Consider the following 17,487-nt stretch of genomic DNA (forward strand, 5'->3'; position numbering starts at 1 on the left):
TTTTAATAAGAAACAATTATTTTAAAGCTTGTTTGTAAGGTAATCAATTGGTGAAACAGTGAAGTGAAATGAGTAACGCATTAAGGAAAATAAAAAAAAAAAAAAAGGAAAGGAAAGTCAATCACTTATTGGTTTTTAATTCTACTGTGTTATTTCACAGTGACTGAAGAACTTTACCAAACTGAGTTAAAAACAAAAAATAACAAAAAAAACCCCAACTATTTGCACAATCTAAGCACAACAAAAAAATTTTGGACATGAAATACTTTTTAAAATAAGCCTTTCCATAGAACTATTTAGAGCTTTGTGCCAAGTAATAATGTAGTTTTCTGGAAGGACTTAAAGTCCCTTCTACTTTCACTTATAGATAATATGTCAGAATAAAGAGAAAGGAGATTTTATAATATGTTTTCTTACAATAAGAAGAAAAAAAGATATGACCTAATAAAGCAAATGGGTAACACTACTTAAGAAATACTTTACTGGAGGGCCTTGAGCTCCCACTTCACCACTGGGTCCTTGGTCCCCTTCTTCACCCTGGGAAAGCAAAAGGGATACATCTGTAGCTAATCCATACCATGCACATTGCTCTCTCATCGTAGGAGGTACATTTACTACTTACTGGATTTTGTCACCATGTCCTGCTTGAAGGAAATCCAAATGAAGTCACACTACTTCCTCAGAACATAGACAGATACTCATTTAGGTTCACATTCCATTCAACTACTAGTCAAAAGGGTAATTTCAATGCAACCCCAGTATAAAGAAGAATAATGATATTTTTACTCTTAAACTGTCATTCCTTTTTTCTCGACATTAATCTCTAAGTTTTCTTGTTCTTTTAGACTAAAAGTATAATGAAGGTATATTCATATATGTGAATGGACTGGATTTGCTAGTAGCTCTGCATCACAGTACCACACTGCACTTTAGAATTTTTGAAAATTAAAATGATAAAATGCCTTATCTGGTCAAACCCCGATTTGATTAGATGATAACCTCTCTTACACAGTCATAGTGCACAGTAACAGAACAACAATACTTACTGAAAATTTAATTTGCAAAAAGGGTTTTGAAGCACAAGACAACTGGTCAACATTCAGGAAAAAATACGTAAGCTGTTTCTAATTAATTAATATTCTTTTCAATATGCTTAGGAATGGAGAGCACTTTTCCCTGATTTTTTTCCTCCAGCATCGAAGCATGGACCAAGGCAGTGCAAATTTTCTCAACTTTTCTTACAAATATTTCAATATTAAATAAGGTTAATTCAAGTGAAACACCTTAAAAGAGTCCACATTTCAGCCTTTAAGCTTCAATAGGACTTGCCCTCTTTACTATAGTCATAATCTTTCTCTGTTTATGAACTTGTACTGTGTCCTTTCTCTCTCAGATACATTTTCCCCTCTCGTTCTTCCTGTTACTACTCATCTGTGCCACAGAACAATTTACTTGGTAAATACACAGAATGCCTCTGCATTTAAATGTTTGGAAGTTTTCCAAGTAATAAATTTCGTTTAATTTTTTGCCGTAAGTTCCATAATAATTAAATTGAATTATCAAAACAAAAAGCAAGAGGAGTATGACTTCTGCATCATAATAAACGCAAAGTACAGGTGAATGAAAAATAGAGATTTGCCTTTGGTTACTCTGGAGCATTATGATACGTTGTATCTCCTCATGCATTCTGGTAAAATAATTAATAGTTCCAACAAAGTATAATACTGTTTTTAAAGAAGAGCCTAAATTACTATTAGCTTGCTAAAAATAACAGCAGTTTTTCCTTTTTTTTTTTTTTACCTTATAACCTTGTTTTCCTGGTTCACCAGGCTCTCCTTTAGCACCTTTGTGTCCCTAAAACAAAAGTAAACACCAAAATAAATAAATAGAGATTATTAAAAATTAAAATACTGAGTTTTGCAAAACAGACACAGACTCCTCAGAACTATCTTGATGTTCCCTCTGCAATCCCATTCAGCAATGCTTCCTCATCTTTCTAGTTAGCACCACATATTAAGCACTATGTTAAAAAAGATCTGCTCCTGGATCTAACAAGGCTGTATTTCTAGACAGGTTAGTATTTCTTCTTACGTTACCCCATAACAATTTCCTCAGGTCAACACTATCCCTAGAAACCAGCAAAGAATACATTACAAAAAAAAAAAAATCTTAGATAAAATGAGACTCAGAAAGTGTTAATTTCATTTTTTTTCAACATTATGGGACTCCCAGGAAGAGAGGAAGAGAGAAAGAAGGAAAAAAGATTAAGGATTTGGGGGAGTATTTAGACTTTCTGGAGTCAGACTACAAATGGTCCAGAAAATGAATGAAGGAATCCTTCACATACCCTAATCCTTTCAGGACCACACATAAATTTTACCCTGAAGATTACAGCAGCAGTAAAAGATTTCAATAATGAGAGGTATTTTGGAGTCAAGACTTGAAATAACCCTAAGCATCCACACTGATGAAATGGTTTTTGAAATTAACAGTGAACTGTCCTTCTGTCAAGCCAGCAGTTACCCTCTCTAGTGCTTTGAGACAATATCTCTGTAAGGAATGCTTGAACAAACAGATTCTCTTACCTTCATTCCCATTAAGCCAGCATGTCCTGGGCGGCCAGGTGGACAAGCATTGGGACACTGGAAAAGCATCCACACAGTTACTATCACATAGTTTGAATAGCATTGTCTGAGATTATTAAAAAAAAAAAAAAAAAAACCAAAAACCATGGACAACTATCTTACCAATGGGTCACCATCTTGCAGGCCAATTGTTCCCTAAATTAAATTAAATTAATCAAAGTCAGTAAAAGAGAAATAACCAGAAGTGACTCATTAGACAATATAGTCATTAGACAAAATAGAAAATACTAGTATCTAAAGCTGGAATCAGAAATATAATCAACCAAAGGATCTCCGAAATGAAAAGCACCTAGACTATAGGATTTTATTGTAGGATTGCAGGTACCTGCAAAATCCTGTCCTCTAACTTAGATCAACTTTTCTGAGAAACAAAATATTTATTTTGGTTTTTAAGCTACTTAAAACATATTTTCTATTAAATGTAGAGCAAATATATCCAAATCTCATGAAAGAACCCAAGAAAATTTCTGTAATAAGGATAACTTTTACTTTTCAAACTTAGTACCATTCAGCAAAAGATTCACATCTGTACAGAGAAAACAATCTTCCCACACAATATCGGTAGGTGAGTGAGATGTCTGGCAGTTAATGGTATTCCAATAAACTGGAGATCAGTGTACAAAGAGACGGACTCAGTGGGGGGAAGGCCATTCCTGATATTAAATCAAATACTTGATGGAAGCTAACAGGAGGCTTAGGAGGCACAACAGGGAGAAATATAATTTCTCAGCAGCAGCTGGATTCTTTAAAGTTCAGTGAGAGGGAGCACACTGTTTCAGAGAGAAGCACAGGCAGTTTAAGGAATTAGCTGGTCTCCTTTTATGCAGAAGGATTAAAAAAATAAGTTGAGGGTATGTTTGCGTCCATAATGTTATCAACTGGAGTGGGATTGTGGCACTTCAGAAATCTAAAAAGGACAAAGCCATCAAGGAATAGAAGCAGCATATGCTGTTATTGAGGCTTTTTTTTTTTATTGTTTCCTAAATACTCTTCACTTTACCATTCACATTTTTTACAATGTCTCTGCCAATTCTCTGGCAACTTTCACGAAAACAAGAAACATGGCATAAATCAAGCATATAGACTTAGGGTGCGTCCAGCAGAGGAACAGTACAGCTTTTAAAAAAGCTTTTAAAAAGACATTAGTATGACACACGTTTCCAGCGGTTTGCAATTTCATAGCACCCAGCCTCCAATGTGTCTGCCAATAGCTCCTTTTTCTCTCTCTGGGCAGGTAAATAGCCCCAAGACAAAGGCATAACAGACTTCCCTCCTCCCAGGAGGCTCAAAGAATACAACCATTTCCCTAGAGAGCCAAAGCACTGGTGTAAAGCTTTCTTATATCCCTTGCAAGTAGCAGGCCTGGTTGCAAGAAAGGCATTAAAACTTAACCCACCTGGGAGCATCTATTTCTGGCTCATGAGCCAAATATTAATTTTTTTTCCTCCTAACAAAGAAAAATCTACCTCTGCTGAAGTACTACTGGTGAGGTACAACAAAGACTACATTTACAGTAATACTACAATTCACAGGGAAGTTTAAAACCTGTAAAAGTTACAGTTTAAGATCATTTGCAGAAATGGGAAAATAGCATGACAGAAGTTACACAGTTTGCATTTCAAACTATCATCTTGTATAACCATGAAGACTAGAAACTTTCTTTCTAAATGGATGATCGAATGTTCATATGATTTAATGAGTTTTATCTCAGGCTTTTAACACAAGCCTGTAGACATTATGAATTAATACAGCCTGCTGAAATTCTGAAGTCAGTATTCAGTTGTAGGACTTGAGGAGTTTCGTTCAAGCAGCAACGATATGTAATTCAGACATTAGCACATATGAAAGGCAATCACTTACCCGAGGGCCTGGTGGTCCTGGTGGCCCTGGTGGCCCTCTTTTTCCTGGATCTCCCTAAAAAAAAGGGTAAAATAATTTTGTTGATTCACAGCTCCATATTCACATCACACAAAAACAGTGAGAAATTACGTAGCTATAGAAGGACAGGCTAGGTAGTCAATTAAAATGTAAATCTGCAAGGTGGCTCCCACAGTAAAATGGAAAACTCATTTCTTTAGGAGAATGGAAGTCATGTTGTGGAATAGGAGCCACAAAAAACCAATAAATTTTCAGCTGCTTTAGAAAGCTGAAACATCTGACCACAGGATCATCTATGCGCTCCTTTACCTCATAACTGCTAATTAAGTTCTGAATTAAAAGAATCCTAGTAACTGACAAAAATGCCAAAAGCACAGAGAGGAAAAAATTCCCTTTTTTCAGAACCAAAGATGAATTTACCAAGTTAGAACTTTCTCCTGTTTGTGAAGTTTTGATGTCCGGTGCTTTCAGAAATAAAGACAACACAGAACCTCTACAAATTATATTTTCTGAATGCTTTTAATTAAAATAAATTTAATATTCAGACAGGGACCATCTTTAATACTCTCATTTCAATATTATGTTTGATATGTTATTAAATCATAAATGAAATTAACAAGATGAATATAGAAAAATTATTCACTAATTCTCATAAAGCATGAGCTATAAAGTCATAGGTTTAAAAACACTAAAAAGGAGTATGTCTTTTCCACATAATGTACAATTTCATTGTGGGACTCATTATCACAATGTGTTGTGGAGGCCCGTGATAAAAAAAAAAATGGATTCAAAAAGGGACTGACTACATTAATGGAGGATAGGCTCTATATAGCTTTGGAAAAAGACAGCACAGATGCAATTACTGATTCAGGCAGTCTCTGAACCGCCAACTGCCAGAATGTGGGACAGTATGACAGAAAAAAATGTCATTTTACAAATAACCTGTACACTTCCCTAGGTCTCCATCATTGCCCCTGCTACAGACAAGACAGTGAGCTAGATGAATCATATTCTGAAACAAACTGGCAGTTTTTACTACTCTTTTTTATATTCATTTATATGACTGAGTGCAACACACGGAGAGAGGTATGCATTACAAAGTAGGCTTTGTCAAACAAAATTTTAATGTTATTTCAGATTTTAAGTAAAAAATTAATAATTGGTTTCAATTTGCATTTCAGTGGTAAAGTATGGAGTCAAAGTACGACACTGTGCTGAAACTGAGCGCACAGTTTAGCAGTAAGGTCAGTAGATGGAGTGACACTTAAGTGACACTTAAAATGAGACTCAGAAGAAATCCTAAGTTGCCATGTTCATTGATATGCAAATGAAAAACAGAAGTAGTATGTAGTCATGTACCATAATGTATATGTGAGAAGACAGGAGTAAAGCTAAAGGTCTGTCAAGTTTCACATTTCCTGTATTTCTGGCAGGTTTGCTTTTTGATTTTAGCTTTCCTTGAATAAGAGGAGAAGTAAAGTACGGAACACTATATGAAACATTTAATTCTAATCTAATGGGTGACCCTGACATTGTGCTATTCATTGTTCCCTATTTCTGACGAGTTTCAAACACAATCCTTCTACCAGTGATCACTGTAGAGGAAAAAATATGTTTTCAAGTGCTGTTATAACCCAAGTAGTGTTTAGACAGCACAGTAATTATTCATTTTTTGCTAGAAGTATCTTTGGCAATTGAAAAAATCTACATTTTTAGCAAATATGATAGTACTTACAGGTGGACCAGTACGACCTACTTCCCCAGGAAGTCCTGCTGCACCAGCTGGGCCCTATAACGACCAAGTTAAACAGTATTTTTAAACCATACAATATCTCTATAACAAACATCCAAGGAGGGAGAACATGTAATTCCCTCAAACAACAAACTGTGCCTTCAGACCAGTATTCTTGCCCCATATGCCACAGACCTAAGCAACCTCAGTAGTAGCTGAAGAAAGCATATGTAATAGACATAGAACATCAGGATTAAAACAGTCTCTTTTTTCACTTAATTACTTTTTATTACAGATTCATTAAACAGTATATTTATGAATTGTAAAAATGATACTTACAGGTGGTCCAAGAAGCCCCTTGCCCTGTGAAATATGAAAAAAGGGTCAGAAACACGGGGAGGGTTCCAGATCTTATTCAAGCTGTTTGCCAAGAACGGAGTATTTGGGATAAAAAGGTACAAAAAAACTGATGTTTGATTCTGCAAAATCATTTTGAAAACTTGCTGAACCAATGTTAAACATAAATTTTATTATTAGGTAATCAATATCAGGTGAGAAATTTTAGGTTGTCTTGTTGCAGCATTTATTTACATACATTCACAAACACATATACTTCCACAAAGGAATGAAGGTCCAGTTGCTTATTAAGCAGAGCAGAACAACTCCAAAGTTAATCCCTACTGAGGTTCACTGAAGTATTATCACCTTAAGACTGAAAGCCTCAGGGCAAACACAAATCTCAAACTTTGAACAATGGTCCAAAATCTCATCAGATTTATTGCATTTACAATCTCAAAATATGATCGCAAGAGACCTGAATCAGGTAAGCACTGCCCTGTACAGAATCAGCATTCTACCTTGACAAGTTGGTCCAGTTTGCTGCTTTCCCATAGTAACATCTCCACCTCTAAGTTGAGATTCACCCTCTTTATGCATATTTTATATACCCACTTTTTCTGAAGGCTCTTAAGTTATTTGTTCTCACATAATTCTATTAATGGTGAGGTAAAATTGTGTATATTTTCCCCAAGTTAGCTTTTATTTCAGCTGACAGGCTAAAACACTGCAGTATTTTAACCCAGTATTTCAGTAATTCAGTTTTAATTCCACATTTTTTCCTCTCCCATAGTAGATCTTCTCATGCACACTTTTTCCCCATATCATCTGAGTAATGCAGCAACAGAGTTAAGCTCTGTCTTCATTCCAGCTACACATTGTAAAATGCACTGCAAATCATCCTGAAATTATTTCCCTATCTACTTGACAGCAAGAAGTGAAAATGAATAAACAAATAAAAAAACCTCAAACCCCTAACAGAAAAATGTAGGGTTTTCAGACTACCTAGAAGCTACTCAGTTCTGTGACTAAACTTAGCTCATATAGTGAGTCAAAAGTATTACCTGTTTCACAGATTTTTCAGGTAAGACACAGCATCCATGAAAATTAAATGCAAATGTACACATAGAATGATTCATCTTAAGTTTGAACATGTCTATAATGTAACATCTTCAAGAATAACATTATCATTTCCTCTCTGGACAAATATCAAAATGATTGCTTAATATAAATTGAATAAAGTTAATGGGACAGGGTCAAAAATGCAAAGATGCAGTCGAAGATACAGAATTTCACAGCAAAGAGTGCTATATCAGAACACAATATCTCTTCTATATAATTCCAATAATTTCTGCAAAATTAATCTAATTTTTAATTAATTTTTATTATGTGCAGCTCTATTTCAATTTTATGCCATGCATCTTGTTCCAGTACTCATTTTCCTTGAGGTTTTTCCTGGTTTCCTATATAACGTAAGTTTCTACATCCCAACCATCATTCACTTCTTTGACCCTGTAAAATTCCTAAAAATCACAATTCTTTCCAGCCCTCAAAGACGGACGTTAAATCCATCTGCTTGCCAACTGGAACAGTACTCTTTGCATGTCCTTTCTCATATGTTGTCTTGTTTCTATACGGAAGAGCACAGGAAGTCCCATACAGCATTTACACTTCAGTAATCCCATTTAAATACAAGGCAAGGAGCCAAAACAGGAATAACTGTAGACTAATTTATGCAAATAAAACATGGGCTCTCCTGTCTCTACGGCATTTTCACAAAGAGATGGGAAACAATGATATGCATCCAAAAATTGAGACCACACCACACACACTTTCTTTTCTACAGCACACAAACCAAACATGCCCTTTCAGTAACATCTGCACACTGATATAATAACAAAAAGGTTCCTTAATGTACTACTTTAATATCTTACGAGTTCTTTGAAACCTCAGAAATAGTTTCTGGCTTTTCTTCACTACATTTAATGGGAAGAATCCTTCATATTGATACTCAAGGTCTAAAAGGCCTCTTCATACATTAAATGTATTACTTACTGGAAGTCCACGAGCACCTGGCAATCCTGGCTCACCCTTTAAAAGATAAAAATTGAGTTGTTTCAAGAGGTATTAGCATAAAGTTTTGTAAAGAACATACAGGAAGATGCTCTCACCTTTGGGGAGTATCATATAGTGGACATATTCTCCAAGTATTGCTCACTTCATTAACCCTATACTGGCTTCAGTGAGACTTCATAGAAAGAAAAGGCTTTCCCAATATAAAATAGAAACACCCTCAGGCCTTTTCCTCCCCCCCTCAAAAGAATAATTCAAACATGGTGGTTACCCTGACTTCTGATGTATATTTATTTCACCTGTCTGATTGTTGAAGAAGTCAGGTTTCACTGTCCTGGTTCCCACTGCGTACTACTGTGACATAAATACAGTACAACAAGACGAAAAAAAGCCTCACTGTGACCGAAGATGCTCAACCGTAATGTCCTCAATGTAATGCCACCATTCCCTACTACTGACTGGGGAAATTGAACTTGCTTTGTACTGTGTGAAAAAGGCCCAAGGGGTCTGTATTGTATAAATGTTTTAATATTGTAAGAAAGGCTGCAGCATCTCATTAGTTGCATAGAGACAAACAGAAATCCTGCTTTAAAAAAGAAGCCCATGATTTCACATATAATTTTGTTCTTACCTTCTGTCCTTTTGGTCCTGTGGCTCCACGTGAGCCATCAGGTCCTGTGAATCCCTTTGGAAGTAATGTATACAGTGTTAATGCAAAAGTTATGTGGTTTTCCTAATCTCAACAGAAAATATTCTTAAAACATAAAATAATTAAGCTATTAAATGAGATAAGTAACTGCAAGAGGCAATTTAAATGCCTGTGTACATCTACAGATAAAACTACCCAAGTTCAAAGTACTAGCTTCTGGTGACAAACATCAGTGCCTGTGATATATGTCCTTCAAAAATCATTCAGTTAAATCACAATTAAACTAAACACGTCATCTCACATGACCTTATTTTCTCTCAATGGGGAACTGGTGAATTTAGGTCACGGCTCAGGTTAAAAACAACTGGCAAGTGTTTTCCATTTTAAACAAACCATTCATTGACACACACCAAAAAAAAAAAAAAAAAAAAAAAAAAATCAACAAAGCTGCAGGGCTGGATTTGAGGTTAGTCTTTAAACTACCCTTGTGTATCTGGCTAAAATTAAAAAGCAATTGTTATATTATAACTATGAATTCATTCTGACTTCTTTTGTTTTCTGTTGTTTCCAAATTTTTAAACAGCTTATATGGCTTAGAAATTTCCAGATAATCATTAAAAAAGCCTTACTTTTACGTTTCTCTAATACTTTCTTTTTCGTACACTTCCAGCAATTCAGTGTTCACCCAAAGGGATGTTTTCTCTGATAATTTGCTTTCAAAAACTTACAGAATCATTATAAGCAATTACTGTACAGTATCTTTACTCAGTCTATTAAATATGACACTGAAATAGGTTGTGAAAGAAAAACAAAAATTAGAAAGTCAGAGCTGCCTCACCAATTAAAGATGGCAGAAGGTATCATAAACCTAAAACCCCAATTAAAAGTTGAATGCACAGCAGGAGTACAATAAGGTCCCATGTTTTGTCTTCAAGCGAAAATAAAAAAGGTTCACTATTTCAAAACAGTAGTCTAGTACTACATTTTCACTTATCCACTAATATGAGCACATACGCAAGTGCAAACAAATACCAAAAGCAGAGCTGAGTTTAAAACATTGTTTCACCTGATTGTGTCACCATTAATTCTGGCAAGGAAAACAAAACCATGCCCAATGTGAAAATTATGAGAGGCAATGATTTTTAAAGATCTGCTTATGGGTTTTTAACATGTACAAATAGGTTGTGGTCCTGTATTGTTTTCAGGAAAAGATGAAGTGGTATGAGATACCACTCATGGCAAGCCCATTTCTTCTTATAGATCTGGAATTTGAACTGTTTAACCAGAAACTGTTTCAGCTCCTGTCCGCAAAATCTCTTTTCAAAAGCTAATTAAAAATTAACCTCTAACAGTATTGCAATCTTCAATAAATATTAGGCTTTTTCACTTATGTATTTTGCAATATTCTCTACTATACCAGTTTGTTGTATATAATCTTTATTTTTGATATTTTCAATTATAAAAGTATTCTACCATTTACATAAATTAAACATAAGCTTGCCTGTCTCCTGGCATAAGATCGAAGTACTAATGTAACAATCTTGCTTCACAGAAAGAAATGCTTTCAAACACTGCCCTTGAGAGAAATATGAAGAGTTTTCCAAAAACGTATGAAGGTGTTTTTATTGCCACTAATTTATTCAAGAGATACAACCTAAAAGGCCATCAACACTAGATGATGTTGAAACTTTGTTCTTCTATAGTATTTTCCAGAGAGAGGGAAGATACATCAGCAGGTATAGGCTGAAGTCTGGGAGGTTGGTTTGGGTTTTGTTTTGTTTTGTTTTTTTTTAATAATACTTCACTGTAACATTAAGCCTACAGGGCTGATCTGAGGGTTTTTTTCTTCCTATTTTCTCCAGTTTAGAGATTACTAAAATTACTAAAACAGCCCCTCCACACACCCCTTTCAGGCATTACAAACTCAGAGGCCTCCCGCCCTGCCAACCTGTGGGGGTGACCATTAGGGGGTGGGCTTGGGTCCTCCCTCTTGCCCTTGCTGCCCTGCTCTTCACCTCGCAGGACGCTGACCTGAGGCTGCTTTCAGAGGGCACAGCATGGCTTCCTGCCCCCAGCATGGCTGCCCAGTGCCCTTTCAGGGGCAGCAGGTTGGCAAGCACCCTACAGCCCTTGTGTTGCTCCTCAGCTGCTGCCCCGGCCACATTCCTCCAAGAGACCATCTTTCAGCTTGGAGAAAAGCACCTCTCCCCAGCACACACTGCTGGCACTCACTGGCAGCTGTGAGGAAGCCAGAGACCTCAAAAGGAGGTCAAGCTTCTACAGAAATAGACTAAAACCAAGTATTTTTCCTAAAAAGAAAAAAAAAAAAAAAAAAAAGAAGAGGAAATTCCAGAAAATCAAGTGTACTCACATCAGCTCCCGGCTCTCCAGGCAGGCCAGGGGATCCTGGTTTGCCTGCATCCCCATCTGGGCCCTTCAGGATTTAAATGGACAGGTAAGTATGTTTCAGAGAGCAAAGCAGAAACAAAAATCAAAATCTCTTCTCTCGCACGAGCAAATGCAAAGTAGCTGAAATCACTTACGGGTGGGCCAGGGGGGCCGTTCGGACCTCTCTCCCCCTAACAAGACATGAAAAGGAAGGTATTAGTCAGAGCTACAGCAAGCTTTTATGGTCCCTCATGAAAAACACTGATTTACAGATTATCAGGAATAATCCCAAACTGATTTTTATTGTTGGAAATGAATATTAAATCCATGTGTTCTCTACCAGAAATTAACAGAAATAATCACAGAAACTTCTGACAAGAATTGGGGGAAAATAAATAGCAGCTCCTATCAGGAATAACGCCACAAATCATTATACTTTAGTATAACTGATACTATGTAATCTATTTTGAGATTAGAATTATAAACCCCCTGCACTCCATTTAAGGTAAATAATAGGATGCTGATTACATAAAATAAATAATTCAAATTTTCCATATCACAGATAATCTGAAAGGCCACCTTCTCCCCGTGCCCCAGCCTGCTACAGAGTACGAGACCCATCAGTCCTTATGCAGATCTGCAGCCAAATTCAAACTCCTTGGGGTCAAATACCAAAGGCGAGGACAACACACATACAGCGCGAGGCATTTCCTAGGCAGGGCATGGGAAACACTTACATCAATGCCATCAATACCGGGAACTCCTGGTGGCCCTGGTGGACCCGGGGGGCCTGGTGGACCAGGGAGACCTCTCTGATAAGGAGTAAGAAAGAAAAAGGAGCAATTAGATCCTGGCAAACCTGTGAGAGCCAGTCTGGGGGGACCAGCATAATGAGAAGGGGCTTCTGTGGGTTGGTCGGGGGGGTCACAGCTGATGAGGAAGAGCTCTGTCCCTCACACCACAAGTGTCAGGACTCACAGCCCCTATCCTAACTTAGCTGTCATGATGATGACCAGCAACACTGCTCTGATGGGTAGATTGTCAATGAGGTGTTAAACTCCCCCGTTCCTAAGCCTGGGCACTCTCCCACGATGCTGGCAGGGCCAGGGCAAGGCAGAGGGGGCTCAACTCCCCAAGCCAGGAGGATTTGAACACTGTATGGCAATGACAGGGTGGCAGAAATAAAAACAGTGATCTTTGTAAATCAAACACTAAGATTCACTAAGCTACTCTAGTCACTCATTCGGCCAACACAAAGGAGGCAGTCTTCCTAAGAGTTCGTGCGAGCGAAGAAAATTTAACCAACCCTTTCCCTACCTCACTGCTGGGTTCAGCGGTTTCCTGTTTCCTCAGGGTTATATTAGCATCTACAGAAACGCTTTCTCAAAGCGCCGGGCTCCCGAGGGGCTGGCAGGAGGTGCCGCCAGTGTGTGGAAACCAAGAGAAAGGCTTTTACAGGTCTCTGTACCTATAATGGGGGGCTCTGTTCTCCTCGGACCAAGCTCCGGAGGTGGCCCCACAACGGCATTCTGTGAGGGAGAGGCTGGCCTGGGCCCTTGCTCCCCACAGCGCTGCTACTCTGGACTCCTTTCCTCCCCACACCAAGTCTTCCCAGTAATAATCCATCCAGTGGTAGCTGTAGATGGGAGCTGAAGCGCTGCCATGTCACTGGGGCCTGCCTGACACCCACGGGGTAGCACCGTGTAGGCATACACATATGGCAACCTGCACCCTGCGGCCAACTCGCCTTTGCCAGCACCACATCAGGGTCAGCCACTGCTGATATGGGTAGGACAGGGTCGAAAACCCTCCAGCGGGTGGGTGCCCGGGAATGACAGAGAGTGGCCTTCAGTCTTCCATCACCCACACCCTGAGCAGGGAGCACCGTCCCTTCCCTCACACTTACCTCGATTACCGTCTGGCTTATCTGCGAGGGAGAAAAAAAAAACAACAGTCCAAGTCAGAAGAAACTTACTTGCGCCAGGCAGAGGCAAACAACCTGCAGGAAAAGCCCCAGGGGCAGGAGGCCCCGCAGAGCCCGGGCCATGGCGACGGAGGGAGCGGCCTGCGGCTGCCAGGGCGGGCGGCCGAGAGGTGAGCGCGGCTGCAGCCCCTCACGGCTGCCGGCCTTGGGGGAGGGTCGCGGGGATGGGAGGAGAGCTAAAGGCTGGGAAGGGGAGGACTGAATGCCAGCAGCGCCTTAACCCTTTGCCCTGCTGCTGTTGCTTTGGGCACCGACCCTCATCCTCCCCCCCCCTCCCCGCCCCGCGATTCCTGCCACGGGTTTCCCGCTGTCAGGCTCCACGGTGAGGTGGGCAGCTGCGGGGGTGGCTGCCAAAATCCCTCCCGTCTGCAAGGCACGGCTTTCGGGAGTCTCCCACTCAAGCGGCGGGTGAAGGGGAGGGGGGAGAAAGTAAGTCACGGAAAGGTTAAAATGAGGCGGCTGCTGCTACTGCTGCTCTGAGTGTCTAAAGGCACCAAATTCCAGGCAGGTATGGTAAAAACAGGCGTGTCGGGACAGAAAGGGGGAGAAAAAGTGAGGGTCCCGTGGGCAGCGCAGCGGGCAGGGCCGAGTCAGGCCGGGCAGGGCAGGGCCGAGTCAGGCCGGGCAGGGCAGGGCAGGACAGGACAGGACAGGACAGGACAGGGCAGGACAGGACAGGACAAGACAGGACATGGGGCTCACCCGGGCCGGCAGCTCTCCGCAGCCCTCGCGCTGAGGTCGCAGCGGGTCGCAGTGAATCAGCATCCACTGGATATCAAACTGGCGAAGGAGATAAAAGATCAGGTTAATTCGGGTCAGGGGGTCACACTGGGCCGAGGGTGACCAGAGGGACACTGGTCAGCTAACGGCCATGTTTGAAAAGGGAGGTATTGACATTAAATGCCGGAGAGCTCAGGCCAAAGCAGTGCTTCACCCTGCGTTCCCCCACTCCTAACTGTGGAGGGCTTTTAAAGAGGGGGCATGAAACTGCCGAGGGATTTAAAGAAAAGTTGATATTCATCAAGTGTCATTTTTCACATGTTCTTGATAAGCACCGGCATTTTTCCTCCTGCTGTGCAGTGGTTTTATTAAAGGACACCCAAAAAGATTTTTTTGCGAGTGGATAGTTGTGCCCATGAAGAATGGTCGGTGTGAGGAAAGAAACATGGTCTAAGGGTGAGAGGTTCAGAAAATGGGATCATGTGCCCACTGGCAGCAGCCTGCAACTGGGTGATATACATCTGTGAAATTTCACATCTTCTTTGGACATAGGCATTTGGAAACTGGACATTTGTATTTGTAACTGGAAAACGACACAGGATTAAGGGAAACCTCTTCTCAGAAGCTGCAACTGAAACTTGATGTGCTATAGAGATTAAAAAAACATACCCTTTGCTGAAAGTTACTGAATAGCTCAAACAGCTTCATACGTATATACAGAGGTATATCTGTTGATATGTAATGCAACACATGGAATTTTAAGTACCAAAAGCATATTAAATTGTGCATATTTATTGTATCTAACTTCAGAAGTCTTGGATTGTTTTCCCTTCCCATCACACATAGTATTGGCTTGTAAGCCACTAATGAATGGTTTATCCAGAGTTTTCTCTGTTTAATGATAAAATTCAGAGGCTTCTACTCCTCTCTTTTCATTATGGATGGCTGAGGAGTTGGGGGGAAATAAAGTTTTGGGTTTTTTTTTTTTTCTTGTAACAACACAGAGCCCTGGTATGCAAAAGACTGGTTTGGGTTTTTTTTTTTCTGAGAAGCTGTAAATAGAAGTGAGTGTCTGGGGGCTTTCACTTCTTATTTCTTTACTTCTCTGAGTCTTTCTTCTTATTCTATTCAGCTACAGTACAAAGTAGCTCCCCACCATCCCTCCCACAACATGATGCCTTGTTCCTGGCTGCCTTCTGTGCTCCCTCTGGGATATCTCATTGCTCTCTTCTGTCCCAACCCATAACTGATGCAGAAGGCAGACTGTCATTCTGAGATGCTTTCCTCTCCTGCCACCATCCTTAAGTTTGCTTAATTGTATACTGACTGCTAGACCTAATAAACGCTTTGAGTCTGAAGTCCTTTAAGATCTCTGCAAGATAATCCACAAGTTGCCTCTTTTTTTTTCCTCACTTTCACCTTCAGCACTTCAGTGCTGCCACTCCTGAAATCCTCCTTATTGCATCTCTGCTATTCTGTTTACTTTGCAGTCATCACAGTTTCCAGAGTGCTGAGACTAGAGCACAAAAGAGGCAGTACCCTCCATTCTTGTATGTGCTATCTGACACCACTGAGTCAATTCTTTACCTCCTTTATCCAATTCTCATTTTAAAACCTTTCCAAGGCCTTAATAATAGACAACTGAATGCCATAATTTACGTATAAAAAACTGAACATATACTATTAATTTAATACTACAAGGCAGCAATACAATAATAAAAATAAGAGGTTATCTGGAATCTGAAGTTGAAGATTCATAAAAGGGCATAAAAATGGGATCAAATGATACCTATAGGATAATGTTTCATACCATACAACTAGATTGAGTCCTGAGTCTCTATGTTATTCACCTCTGAAGCTCACTTGCAGAGGGAAAGGGGTCCATAACTGGCTCTAAAGCAGTTATAATCTATTTCTGATTTAAATAATAATCTATTTCTGATTTAAATTAAATAGATAAGGTTCTAACTGACAGAATTTCTATTTTTTCAGTTTGTATGTTTAATATTAAATTAAAATTATATTAAATAATACTAAAATTGAAAAGCCATACATTCAGTAGTTACGAAATACCATAATTAAGGTTGCCTGTACAAACTTAATCTGTATGTAATCTGAAATGGTGTGATCTCACCCTTCTTTCCTTAGAACATTTTCTTCTTTCACAAGACCAAATGAGCAAGTGATGGAAGTGGTTCCCATACTGCAGAAACTGTAAGTTTGGAAGTAAATGGGGTGAAAGGTGATAAAAAAAAGAAAGGATGCCTTTGTAGAAGAGGCAGACGGATGCCACTGAATGAGGCTGATTTTGCTTCGTAATTCTTATGTAGTGCTGACAAATTATTTAAATCAAAATAGCCACATTAGAGAGCATTCTGCATGGGGTGGGTGGAGGGCATTGGATACCTGAAATGAAGTACCTGGGTTCAGGTTATACAAAAAGGCTGATCAGTAACAACTGTAACTGAAATCAATAGTCTTGAGCTGTGCTTTCAACTTAAAACATGGTACAAAATCTGTAAACACTGAAAAAAATTACTTTTAAGACATACCACCAGCAACCAACCTCTGCATCAGCACATTCTGGTTTTTTTTATGTAGCTAATCATTGCCTCTTTTGGGGGTTGTTCTTTGTGTCTGTGTGTGTGTGTGTGTGTGTCTGGTTTTTGGCTTCTGCGAGGTGAGAAAGATTTGAGATGATAAAATGCTAATTACTGAGTTGCATTAGATTTTGATGCGTAACTGTCCAAGAGCCAATATCTGTGTCTTAATGGAATACTACTAGCAAATGCATATGCATTTTTTAAGTTTGAACTCAGTTTTTCAATTTTGAACAAAATCAGTATTAAAATAGAGATAAATTTATTAATGAAATTATAAGTTGTGATTGCTTGCTGCAGTGGGAACTTGATTCACTGAGCCAGGAAAGCCTTTTAGTGTCTCATCTGTTTTCTTCCAACACTCTTGAATGGCCAAAGAGAAAACCAATCACTTCGTTTTGTTCAAGATGAGATTTGAGTGGTGAGCGTTAAGTAAGGCCTGGTACTCTCAGGAGTTTAAGGCACACCAAAAAAAGTCTGAA

The 17,487-nt window shown here is 39.2% G+C and overlaps 1 protein-coding gene across 1 annotated transcript in view; it reads right to left on the minus strand.

Moving 5' to 3' along the window:
- The window catches only part of COL9A1 (collagen type IX alpha 1 chain), a 44,870-nt gene extending 31,072 nt beyond the window's left edge, over nucleotides 1-13,798 (minus strand). Inside the window, exons 1-13 of the mRNA XM_086744818.1 lie at nucleotides 13,677-13,798; nucleotides 12,439-12,513; nucleotides 11,857-11,892; nucleotides 11,685-11,747; nucleotides 9,296-9,349; nucleotides 8,647-8,682; nucleotides 6,595-6,618; nucleotides 6,259-6,312; nucleotides 4,506-4,559; nucleotides 2,748-2,780; nucleotides 2,586-2,642; nucleotides 1,801-1,854; nucleotides 484-537 (exon numbers count right to left, since the gene is read on the minus strand). Of these exons, the coding sequence (XP_086600944.1) occupies nucleotides 484-537; nucleotides 1,801-1,854; nucleotides 2,586-2,642; nucleotides 2,748-2,780; nucleotides 4,506-4,559; nucleotides 6,259-6,312; nucleotides 6,595-6,618; nucleotides 8,647-8,682; nucleotides 9,296-9,349; nucleotides 11,685-11,747; nucleotides 11,857-11,892; nucleotides 12,439-12,513; nucleotides 13,677-13,748 (666 nt within the window). The 5' untranslated portion in view covers nucleotides 13,749-13,798. The remainder of the gene's footprint in view (nucleotides 1-483; nucleotides 538-1,800; nucleotides 1,855-2,585; nucleotides 2,643-2,747; nucleotides 2,781-4,505; nucleotides 4,560-6,258; nucleotides 6,313-6,594; nucleotides 6,619-8,646; nucleotides 8,683-9,295; nucleotides 9,350-11,684; nucleotides 11,748-11,856; nucleotides 11,893-12,438; nucleotides 12,514-13,676) is intronic.
- Between the last annotated feature and the right edge of the window lie 3,689 nt (nucleotides 13,799-17,487).

This window comes from Chlamydotis macqueenii, chromosome 3, assembly GCF_036417535.1.
Source record: "Chlamydotis macqueenii isolate bChlMac1 chromosome 3, bChlMac1.mat, whole genome shotgun sequence".
NCBI lineage: Eukaryota > Metazoa > Chordata > Aves > Otidiformes > Otididae > Chlamydotis > Chlamydotis macqueenii.